Here is a 12,491-nt window from a genome sequence, read left to right as displayed (position 1 = left end):
TGGCAGGAGACGGAGGAACAGAAGCTGCAGTCATCGCTGAAGGACGGCCACTGTTTTTAGCTCAGCTTGTTTTGTGGATTAGGGACGGATCACACGGCCGGGGAGGGGGAGAGAGAAGCTCTGCTCGGATGTCACTCACATGCAATATTCACGTCGTACAGCCTCCAGTCTTTGTTTTTAAAGTTGTGGTGGGGTTTTGTTTGTTTTATCGCGTGCCTCTTTGAAGTAATCTGCTTTATATGGAAATACTTGCTCTTATTTATTTGTGTCTTAGCCTAATAACCTCATCTATGGTTATATTTAACTCTAATAATGATAATGAAGAAAATATGGGAGCCTGATGTCATGACATCACCCATAGGAATCTGTTTTAGAGCCTCATCATTCACAGTTTGGCTGCTGATGCCATGTTACCGACATTTATCATATGATAACAGCTTTTCGTCACAATAGATTATCTATTTTCCTCTGAACCGGAACCTAATTTGGAAAATGAGCTCATTAACTCCTTAGGCAAATGTTTACCAACCATTATAAAGCAAGATAGAAGTTCCCATAGACTTCCATTCAAAGGGAGTCCCTTTTTGCCCCCTCTAGTGGCCGTAACATATATTCATATTTCCTGTTTGTCTTCAGGACACGGTTTTACGCTTTTGGCACCAAGTGAACTTGTTTGTCTGCAAATAACTGTAGTTTTTGTACCTTCAGTCAGTGTAAAACATAACAAATATTTAACTATCAAAAGTCTTCATTAATCTCTTAATCTTAATCTTCCTCACATAATTCTATTCTGTTCTATTCTGTGTGTTGCAAATCTATGGCGGTGGGGAATTCCTCCTTACCGAGGAAACTCTAGTTCAAATATTTACCAGTTATAAAGTGCTTTTGTTGAACTTTGCCCTCAGGATCAGGCGCGTGCACGCAGGCCTAATGGGGAACAAGAATTATGGGTAACATTTATGGGCGCGTGCTTTTCTTTTAGTTACGAATCGCGACAGAGATTTTTTTTTCCCCACGTCAAATAGTAATAAAAAACAATGTAAAAATCAAAAGTAAGAAGCTGTCGTTTTTGCAGCCAGTGCGCATGCCCAGTGCTAAGTAAACTCACCGTGCACGTGGGCGCGCCCTAGGAAAGAATTTGACTGTTACTGTTGTGACTTGTTACAAATGACAAAAAAAAAAAAAGAGCCTCAGTGATCACGTGACAGCGTGAAGGAAACAAAGAGCTGCAGGAATAGAAACAGCGCGTGGTATAAATAGACTTCTTCTTATTATTAGTTAGAGTTTACAACTACACACACACACACACACAGTGAGGTGTTTATCCTCATCCAAACGTGTCCTGACTCACTTTTAACCTACAAAAGTCAGACTATTTTAAATGTTGAAAGGCATATAATCACCAAAATGCTCCCTATAATTATCCACGCGTGTTAAAGTAGAATATGATTGAGCTCATTTTTATAAATTCACTAAGAAACAACCATCCCAGATAAATAAAACACACATATGGTGCCAAATATGGAATAAAATGTGACATAAACACACTACAACCTGTGATAAAACTTTCAATACTAATATAAGAGCATGTAAAAGGCAAATATCACATAGTATGTGGTCAAATATTCGGGCCCATAGGAGACACATTAAATGAAAATATTATATATAATATATGTATTTTAGGATGTGTAATAAAATAAATAGTATAGAAAAATAAAATGGCAAAAAGAAACAAACAAATAACCCTATGTTAAAGTAAATAAAGGGATTTTATCACAGGTTTACTTAGTCATATTTAACATATGTAATCCGTCAGGTTATAATGTGTGAATGGTTCATTAAAGTGCCTCCATAATCCAAACTCTGCTCTCACTTATCAGCTAAACACACAATCTCGTGTTCTTCACGCGCTAATATCAGTCTAATGTGAGTAATATAGATATGAGGATTTCTGCAGGTGTCAGGAAACGAGATATGCTATTGATTGATTTTTGTGTGGACAAACGCGCGCAGCCGGCAGAAGTGAGCTGTAAGGGTTTTTTTTGGAGACGCTGGAGAGTCTGTGTCTGTGGTTTTTAGTTTTTAAATATGTTTATTCTGTTTTTTTCAGTCTGTCAATAATCTATAAATATATGCTAAATTGGCCTGCACCTCTAAATTGAGACACTAAAGCAGTGTTTGTTTCTAAAGTAGAGTCCAAATTAACCCTTAGGACCAGGTACTTGCACCACTAAGCGCAAAAAACAAGCTATGCAAAAACATTATACATTATTTTACTGTTTGTTTATTTTTTCACCTAATTCTGACCTTTTTGTGTTGAATTATTATGCCAATGATTAGCAGCGACACTTGTCACAGTGCCATCTAGTGGAAATAGCATCCGATAATAGTAAAAATGATCAATTCCGAGACAAAAGCTCAAGATTGACTCATAGATATAATAAAATGAATGGATTATCCTTTAAAAATAACAGTTTGAATGGGGTTTGAATGGGACGTTTTTTGCGCGTAATGGTGCGAGTGTAACACTGGTTTGTACACGGTGTATTTTAGCCTGCCTGTAGGAGCTGAGGTGGAAATAACGAGATCATATAAGAATACACAATGGTGCCAAAAGTCATCCATGCCACATGAAAACAGCCAAAATTATCCAAAAAAAGGAAGAATAAGCCGTGCGTAAAATACGCACAACAGCATGCGTATAAGGATTAAATCGTGTATGTGCCTAATTGAGAGCATTTTCTTTAGTTATAAATTAATTTGGACACGTTGTCGTGTCATTTGATCTTTATAGGGGAACAAATAAACTTCAAAATAATAATAATAATCAGCGAAATCCACATTGAATCTTAAATGTCACCGTTTCCGGAATGGAAAACAAACGGGGCACTTTGTCTCCATGCCTCAAACATGTCATTGAAATAAACCTCTTTTCCTGCAGTTTATTCAAACAAACACGTTTCCATAAACACACGAGGACTGCATGGGAATCACCTTTTGTTTACAAGCACTCACTTCTGCAGAGTCTGCACACAAAAAAACACGTTGCACTCATAAGTCAAACACGACTTTTTTCTTTTTCTCTTTTTTTTCTCTTTTTGACGAAAACAAAGATGTTAAAAATAAGCCATGGTGTTTAACGTGAAGTGAACGGGACGCGTCATTTCCTGGAGAGACGGTAAATACAAAGAAAAGCACACATAAGCGGTATAAAATATGTACAAGACAGAGTAGATTTCTTCTTTTTTTTGGACTCACGACAGGCTCTCGACTCTTTTATTACACTTATTAGTTTTTGTCCCCCCGCAAATCCTCAGGAAAAGTCTTCAAAAAGCAAGCAAAGAAAAATCCCACGGTGTGTGTGTGTGTGTGTGTTTTTATGTAAAGCCTGTATATATTTACATGTTTAAATGTACAATGCAGCAACGGTACACGTCTTCATCATTTAAAAAAAAAGAAAAAAAAAGCATATTTTCAATTGCTGTGCAAGTTCATTGGTAATCACATAAAACCCGCATAATCCATGTTTTCTTTTGTTTTTTTTGGTGCAACTCTTCCAGTTGTCTTTTTTAGTTTTCTCCAAAGCGCAGGTACAGCCTCTCCTCACATATATATATATATTTATATTTATATTTATTTATAAAAAGACACGTGAAGGCTGCTCCCGTCAGCTGTTGTACTGACAGGCGTTCAGGCTGGAACCAGGACTCTGCAGGCCGCTGTATCCAAACGTCGGATGCTGCTTGGATTTGAGTCTGAGTGTCGCCAGACTGGAGTTGCACGTGTCCCGGTAAACGCTGTACGGAGAGCCGGGAGGCCCGTACGGACACGCGGACGAGGACATGGCGGAGTTGATGCCGGACGCGCCGATGCCGTTCAGGTTGCTGATGTTGTTGAGGCCCGGCGTGGGCATCCCCGGCACGGCGGAGTGGCCCATGCCGGACGCCATGGTCATGGAGGAGATGGAGTTGGGCGCGGAGAACATGGACTGCGACGTGAGCGGACTCATGGAGTTGAAGAAGGTGAAGTTCTTGGTGGAGAGCGGCGCCGGAGCGAGGCCCTTGTTGGTCCAGTTGTTGTAGGTGTAGGCCGGGTACATGTCGTCGTAGGGCTGCATGAGGCCGCTGAACTGCGGCAGGTAGCTGTTCTTGCACAGGTCCATCTGCTGGTTCCGCTCCCGCTTCCTCCACTTGGCGCGGCGGTTCTTGAACCAGACCTGCGGGAGACGCACAGCGGTTAGCGTCAGAACTGCGGACATCGCGGACGCGCAGAGGTCAGCTGACCGAACCACCTGACCTCCATGACCTTCATGTTTACTGACCACATCATTCAATTAATTATTAACTGTCAAATATTGACTCATTCGGTTTAGTTCTAATCCATAGTACACACACTTTTATTACAGTTGATGAAATAGTACAAACAATTATAGATTATTATTATTATTATTATTACTGTTTAAACATACTTTTTTTTATAGATTATACATTTATTAGGCTGTGTTTATTTTTTTTTTATTATTGGACTAATCCTATTGTTAGTATGTGCTTTATTTTCGTAATTAGAATTATTTATTATATTATTTAATGCTGCAACTCTGTACTTTATATATTTATTCAGTTAAAAGTGCTCAAAAATTGCATTTTCATTTATTTAGTTTTTTTTATATTTTATATACAGTAATTTTGTAGAAACGTGTTGAATATGGGTATTTTTAAACATCTACATGAGTGTGTATTTAAATACATATGTAACTACAAGCACAATTTGCCCCTGTAATGTTAAATGTTTCTTAATTAATAATTTTAAAATTTGGCCCCTGAAATGTCTGCACACGCCACTGTCTCATGGTCTAAAATGTTAATTATTGTTAGTGAAATTATTATATTTTAAAATGAATGGAACACAACACAAAAGTAACTTTTTAGAAACGCAAAATCTGTGTAAATTCTTTAAAATTGACACAAAGAAAAACATCCAAATGGATTCTATTCGATCAGGTTAAATGATGATGATTTTTGTTGGTAAATATTTGAGAAACACAATCACCTGCAGCAGGACCATGATTGATTCATTATATTCAACATTTACTTAATGTTTGTAAACACAGACGGAATGGACACACACACACACACACACACACACACACACACACACACACACACACACACACACAAATGTGTTTGATCCATGAACTGAAATGTTTCCATGAGCTCTTTTAATTATTGTCTTTATTCCCCCAAAAAAATATCACGTTAAATTATCTTAATTTATCTTAATTGTCTGAAAATTCTCGCAGTCACAGCCTCTCATATATAAATATAATACAGAATTATTTAAATTAACAGCAGCAAACCTAATTTAAAGGCACATTATTTAAATTTGTATTAATGTTGTTGCGCAATAATTTAAATAAATGAGCTGTGGAAGTTAAACAATATAAATATAATAATATAAATAAATTATCTTTTAATAAAGTTATAAAACACGTGATTCATAAATACACACGTTTTTATTTGAGCTAAAAGCAACAACAAAAACATTTTATATAACTTTTACATGTCTACAAAAGTGTGTGTGTGTGTGTGTGTGAGTGTAGTTTACAGCGCGAGTCAAACACACCGTGTCTCTGGATTCCCTCAGCGCTTATCGAATCCTGACTAAAGAGTCGTGCGAGTGATTTTTAATTCATAATAGTAACAGTTTACATGTGGAATAATCCCAGCGGCGCGAGGAGCCTATTTATATCCGCGCAGGGATCGCGCTGCTGCGGACAAATTATCCACAAAGACGAGGGGGGAAAAAACACACACAAAGTGCGTGTCATAGCAACTTGGATTAGACTTTAAAAACTCATCACTGTTGTGTTTTAATGTCACATTAACGAGCCAATTATTCTCATATAACACAATCTCGTGGTATTAATCTGTCAGGATGTCCTGATTTAAATGACTCATGAGATTAAGATCAAGTACAAACACTTTAAAATGTCAAAAATGATCCACATGAATATGGATTATGTGTCACTCTCGTTTTTTTTAATATTTTATTTTTTAATCCCACAACAATAAACTGCAACACTGTTGTAATTCACACCCTTTTTGGATTAAGAAAGGAAAATAATCCCGCTCTCCAAACTTCTTGACCTGAGATTTATTTTGTTCGTTTTAAGAAAACTTTACTTTTAGTTTTACCTTTACCCTTACAATTTTTAATCTGCGATTATTAAACATTTTAAAGTTTTAATACATAGATTATAACTGCGGTTCTGTTCCACGCGCACTCAGCCGTAGGCAAATCTGGCGAGTTTATTCCACGGAGACTTTTTCGGGGTTAAGACTGATGATGAGGTCATTAGCAGACAAATCCTCCCTCACTGGTTCCATTAGCAGCGTAAAAAGAAAGCATTTGTCTTTTCTAACAGAAAGAAAGACAGCTTCCTGTCTACAAAATAAAATATAAACGTGTGTTTAAAACGCCTTTAAATTATTATTATTATTAGAATAAATAAAGACTAAACTGTTTGTGCAAACAATGGATTAAACCATTTTTAAAAAAATACAAAATTCACATTTAAATGTACTGTGCCATTTTAGGATATTTGTATTTTTTTTTTCAGAAAACTCCAAATTAACTTTAAAGTTTGCACATTTAATCGTGACCAGCACTGCTGTTTTACAACAAGAACAGAAAATGTTCCGTGTTCTTCACGTATATGCGTGGGTTTTCTCCTCCGGGTTCTCGGGTTTCCTCCCAGAATCCACAAACATGGCAGAGGTTAATTGGACACTCTAGATTCATGACCGTGGGTGTGAATGTGATAGTGAATGTTGTTCGTGTCTGTGTTGTTGGCGATGGACACGGCGACCTGTCCAGATTGTAACCTCAGCCTCATGTGGAGGAGTGAGAGTCTGTTAAAGTTGTATTAATTAATTTAGGAAGCACTGTATTGCGCACACTTTACGCACGGACGGCGGTCAGCCTGCTGGCCTCTTACCCGGACTCTGGCCTCGGTCAGGTTCGTCCACACGGCGATCTCCTCCCTGGTGCTCATGTCCGGGTAGCGGTTCCTCTGAAAAGTGGCCTCCAGCTCCTGCAGCTGCTGGCTGGTGAAGTGAGTCCTCTGCCGCCGCTGCTTCTTCTTTTTGGGGTCGTCGGCGTTGCCGTCATCGCTCCTGTGCTCGGCGCTCCTCTCCTTCTCTGTGGATCGTAAATCAGGCTGATTATCGCAGCTGTATTCGACCTAAAATAACATCTAAATAAAGAATGAAAACCAAGGGCTTTCGGTCAACAAATGACCCGTGAGCAAGAAAAACGTGCCAACAAACATTTTACTGTGCACTTCGTTAAAAAACAACATGCGCTTGAGATGGGAAGTGAGAGTTTAAAGCCAAATATTTATAAAGCTGCGTGGTAGTTATGTCTCGCTGCTGCTGAACTCACTTAGTTCTGCCTTCAGTCAATAAGACTTTCTTTATGACGAGGTCTCATCACTCTTATCTCTGCTATCTGCTGTTCGTGTCCTCACAAGATTGCCTCATTAAACTGAAGCATCAACACGTGCAAAGGTTAATCACTTAAATAAAAAAGAAATACTCTCTTTTTTGTTGAATGTTTGCCAAAAAATAAAACGTCTATTATAAAAAGGTTTAATTCAGTGAACAAAAAGGAGGAGAAAAAAAAACCTCTCCAGGAATTATTATAGAAGCTGCTTTGAGTTAACATCGTCTTTTAGCCCAGATTTGATGGACCCAATATTTATAGCTTGCGTTAATGCATTTGCTAAAAGCAGGCCAGGCTGTTGTGCACATTTTTCTCTGACAGGCCTCTGGATCCTGCCAAACACTGAGTCCAGCCAGCGCAATAAACAAAAAACGAGGGTGTAACTGCTCCAAGAAACAGACGATCACCAATATTCTGTTGTGTTTATGCGCATTAAGAGCAGAACTCAGATTAAGTGCGAGTGTGTGCGTGCGCGTATTTCATACATATCTTTGCAGCGAGGTTAAGTAAACAGTGGCACAAAGAGGTTTAAACAGCGTCTCTTTTCTTTTTCCTCGTATACAGCGACATTAAAGTGACGTTTATGTGTCAGCTGCACACAAGCACACGTAAAAACAAAAAGAAAGTTATTGCACTTGTAAAGAAGGAATGGAGCTGCTGAGAGCACTCTGTGACCGTGTACCTGCCAACTCTGTGTCTGAAGACTCGCTGCTTGAGTTCTCTAAAGTGTCTCGACTGCTGTTTGACGTTCTCGGTAAATGAAACGCGGGGGCCACGTCGCGGGGCGGCGGCGGCGGCGGCGGCTGTGGCTGCGGCTGCGGCGCTGCTCTCACTGCCTCTGCGATTCTGTCCAAATTCATCACACCTTGAAGAGAAGGATGCGTATAGAGAGGAAACGGGGGTGAATCCTGGGGCTGCACGAGGCTTCCCTCAAACTGCAGCGCTGCACAAACGTGAAAACTCCTCCCGCTGCCAGACACACACACCACGACATGGGAGGATGAGACCATGCAGGGAGAATTTCCACCAGAGTTCTTCAACCAAACTAAGACGTATTAAAAAAAAAAAAGACGTCCCAAGCTCTCGTGCAGCAGTGCGCGCTCTCCTGGTGCCGCTGCAGGGAAAAGCTTGTGCCCGCTGTGAGCGAGAGGAAGCTGCAGCTCTCCAACCCACGCACGAGATCCACCCATCTGCGCAGTTTAACCTCCCCAAAACGAGCAGTCCCCACCCACCTGTCCACTGCAAGAAAACTGTCCACAACCAAACAACCAAACAACACGCGCCATGGAGGCTGACGTCAAACTGGAGCCAAAGAAGAAAAGAAAGAAATGAATTAACCTAACTATGAAGAAAAGTGTCTTTGGTGACGTTTGGGTGCCTGTTTAAAAACGCGTAAAGTGACCAATAAGAGTCATAATTCTTGACGCAGTCACAGTTTGGTTCTCGCGTCATTTTTTGCAGCGTTTACCTGACATTTTTCTGGCGTCGTGCGCGCGCATTGTAACGCGCTGCTCTCAGAGGAAAATGGGCCTTTTTATTCACGCTGGCGTGTTTGAATGTGAGCAGTGAAACGCAGCCGCACACGGACACACACACCTCTATATCTACTGTATGTCCAGTGCAGTGAATAAACATTTGCTGTCACGGCCCTGTTGTGTCTCTGTGGAATTAAAGGTGCCCACAGTGATAAGGAGAGTGATGTTTGTGTTGGTGACTGAGCACCAAAATACACACGAAAAGCCACGGTGTGGAACACGGGATCTCTATGAGCGCGTGTTTAGACTCATTTCTACCGAAAACATTGGCGAATAATTTTCTGTCTTCTCTGAACTTTAATCTTGAAAACCTTCACCTTCATATTCCAGAATATAATCTGAAACCTAATCTGTGTGGACGGCTCGAGGACTCCTGGGTGTCTTAATTCACTTAATTGGTTACTAGTGTGTTACTATTTATAGGCTTATCTGTTTGTCCACAATGGAGACTGCAACTATTTGGGGAATTTGGAACTTGAATCCCATTCAGTCACGTGGGAAGGGTCATTTAGATAAAAAACTGTCATTGAGCCACAAGGTAATTTAACCTCGAGAAGATATATTGTTCTTGATGTTGTAGAGTCGATGTGTTTTCTGGCCATTGCGCGTAAAAATTACGAAAGTTGTGGTTACATTTCTACTATATCGGAAATGAAATGGACTTTTAGACCTGGGCCTTGGATGAAGCGCATCGACCAATATTCGCGTAAACTCGTGGATGTGATTGTAGTTTAAAAACTTGCACAGTTTTTATTCCTTTAATAAAAACAAATATGCTATCACAGCTTTTTGACAAATTACAGAGGCAACAGTTTCTCATCCTGTGTTGGAACAAAAATGTCCATCACAGGAAAAACGGGATAAAGAACAAATGCAGTCCAAGTCATTGCGCACTTAACTGCGCGCTGACTCTATAGCCTCATCGCTTTAGACTCGGCACGATCACCGGCGCCAGTCTTGAGTATTTTCGGCCATTGTGTGACAGGAGATCCCGGTCCAACCAGAAAACTCCCCTGAAGGCCCCTTCAAAAAAGACAATGTGTGTAAGCTCTCAACAAGCAGCAGGCTTTTCTCTGTGATATTTGCTCAGCGTGTCCCTGCACAGAGTGTATGTTCTAGAGAAGGACTCACACACACTCTCTCTCTCACACACACCCACACGGACCCTGGGTTACATTTCTACAACATAGTACAGGTCAGACGTGATTTGAGTGAATGGAAACAAAAATCCATTCTCTCCAAAGTTGATTAAAAAGCAGATTCCAGCTCCTTGTGTGCAGTCATATTCTGAAGCCTCACTTGTCTTATTTGTCAGCGATAAAATAGTGTTTAAATTAAACATTTAATGTTAAAGGAACAGTTAATTTGACTTTGACTCCAGTGCGTAAAGCACCTTTTACGCAGCGTAAATCTTTCAATATTTGCGTATTAAAGTGACAGTTGATGAGCTTGTTTAACACAGCTCCAGTGCTTCTATTGTTAAAGTTATGAAGTGAAATTTAACACTGTTGCAAAGTATAAATAAACTAGTTTAATGTTGCTTTAACACTACAATATTTAACTGAACCACCTTTGGTTAGGATTTTTTTTTCTTGACTCATTTACGTGCGTAAAAGTGGTTATTTTGGGATTGGATGAACAAATTCAGCTGCAGCATGTGACCCAAACACAAGTAGATGATGCATTCTGTAATTACGTGACCTGGCTAACGTGGTCAGTCGTGTTGTGTCAGCAGGTGGTTTTTACTATGCAGGCTGCCAGAGGTGAATGGGTACGTGTTCGTTGGACGTTACCGGGTTTACGCATCGCTGTTGGCTGCGCGTAATTTGTTTTAGGAGAGTTGTGACCTTTTAGAATCCTTCCAAAAAAACCCAGTGTAGCATAAATAAACAAAAGTGCTCTATTTGGAAAAGGTTTTGTTTAAAAAATAAGCTCCAACTGTCCACACTGTGGATTCTGCAGCTCTCTGTGCCTTCACAGCAGTGATATTAGCGGCTGATAGATGACGAGAGGACATTCTAAAGAGTCCTCATCCCTGCCTGCGTCCCGCTCCTCCTCTACTGTGGAGGGCACTTGCGTGTGATGGATGATTTAAAAAGCCTTTCCATCCGGCAGGACAGGTTAAAGGCCAGTGGCAAAGCAAACACTCATATTTTTTTTTTAACTCCCACGAGTGAAAATAAACTCGCCGTTAATCGCACACCAAACACACTCTTTTTTTCCCTCCTTTAGCTATTAAATGAATAGACTTTGAGGAGAAGGTGAGAGCGCTGCCAAAAGACAAAAGCATATAGAAAATTAAAGTAGAGAGGGGGAAGAGTGAAGGGCAGGTGTAACTGGACACGGTGCGTAACTGGAGAAGGACGGGGCTGATTATTGCCTTGGTGATGGCTTCACTGCTCGGTCCAAGGCCTGTTTGACCTGGAGCCTGACAACCAACCAGCAAACAACCTGACCGAGAAGGACACAGGTGTAAATAAAACAATTGACCTTCAGTGCGGGACCACCTGGACGAGACAAATGTCTTTAAAAAACTCCACTTAATCTGAGACGTTTAACAGAAAACAAAACACACTTTGGTTTGAGTTGTTAAGTTTGTCCAAAATGAAGTTCGTTTTTAAGAAAAGCTGCCAAATAAAATCAATGTATTTTATAGAATTTCCATTTATTTAGACTGTAATTACATCACAAAACCTTTTTATTTCATCATCTAAATCCGCATTTGTGGCACGAACACAAAAGTCTGTTCAGTCTCATTCAAATTTTTTTTTTGTTTTTTTTGCTTTCCATCTGGTTTGATTTTTTTTTTTTTTTAGACAAAGAGCAATAAAAAAAAGGAAATCATGTCGTCATCATGTAACCAGCTACACAAACAACTGATGATTTGTGCACGCGGGTTTGCATCTCATTATATATTCCACACACATCAGCAGCAGCGTGTCATAAATCACCAACATCACACTTAAATACCATGGAAATACAGACCACTATATTATATATATATAATAATGACTTAACTTTATTATGAAATAAAGTCATACCTGGGTCCCCGCAAGAAATCACATTCTTCGACAGATTCATTTCCATTCCAGTTTCCTGAAAAACAAACCAATAACAGTCAGTATCACATTTAAAATGAACATACATGTGTTTAAGCATAAATCTGATGTAAATAATAGAGATATATGACACACACACACTGATCTAAAGGAATCCCTCTGCTGTTTAATGACCTCAGTAAATCTCTGTTTAACGCTACATCACAGTCATCTTCATACTGACACTAACACGCGCGTAAAATCCAGAAATGGTCGCTTCTTTTTTTTACTTCTCAGTCTTCGGTCACTGCAGCCTCAGCTGAGATTAGAACCCTCAACATTTATCCATTTGCCAAACACTTAATCTGAGCGACTCCACAGATTAATAATCCACACATTCAGATACACCACACAG

General features: G+C 39.8%; 1 protein-coding gene across 1 annotated transcript; it reads right to left on the bottom strand.

Annotated features, from left to right (window-relative positions):
• Positions 1-3,667: 3,667 nt before the first annotated feature.
• pitx1 (paired-like homeodomain 1) lies at positions 3,668-12,125 on the bottom strand (the record flags this gene model as incomplete). Its single annotated transcript, XM_083909853.1, has 4 exons — positions 3,668-4,216; positions 6,998-7,200; positions 8,186-8,368; positions 12,080-12,125. 4 exons carry the CDS (start codon positions 12,123-12,125, stop codon positions 3,668-3,670), a joined length of 981 nt encoding a protein of 326 aa, XP_083765979.1.
• Positions 12,126-12,491: the final 366 nt, after the last annotated feature.

This window comes from Microchirus variegatus, assembly GCF_963457635.1.
Source record: "Microchirus variegatus genome assembly, chromosome: 2".
NCBI classification, from domain to species: domain Eukaryota; kingdom Metazoa; phylum Chordata; class Actinopteri; order Pleuronectiformes; family Soleidae; genus Microchirus; species Microchirus variegatus.
Note: the sequence above shows the minus strand (reverse complement) of the source record. Positions and strands in the feature narration are given on the sequence as shown.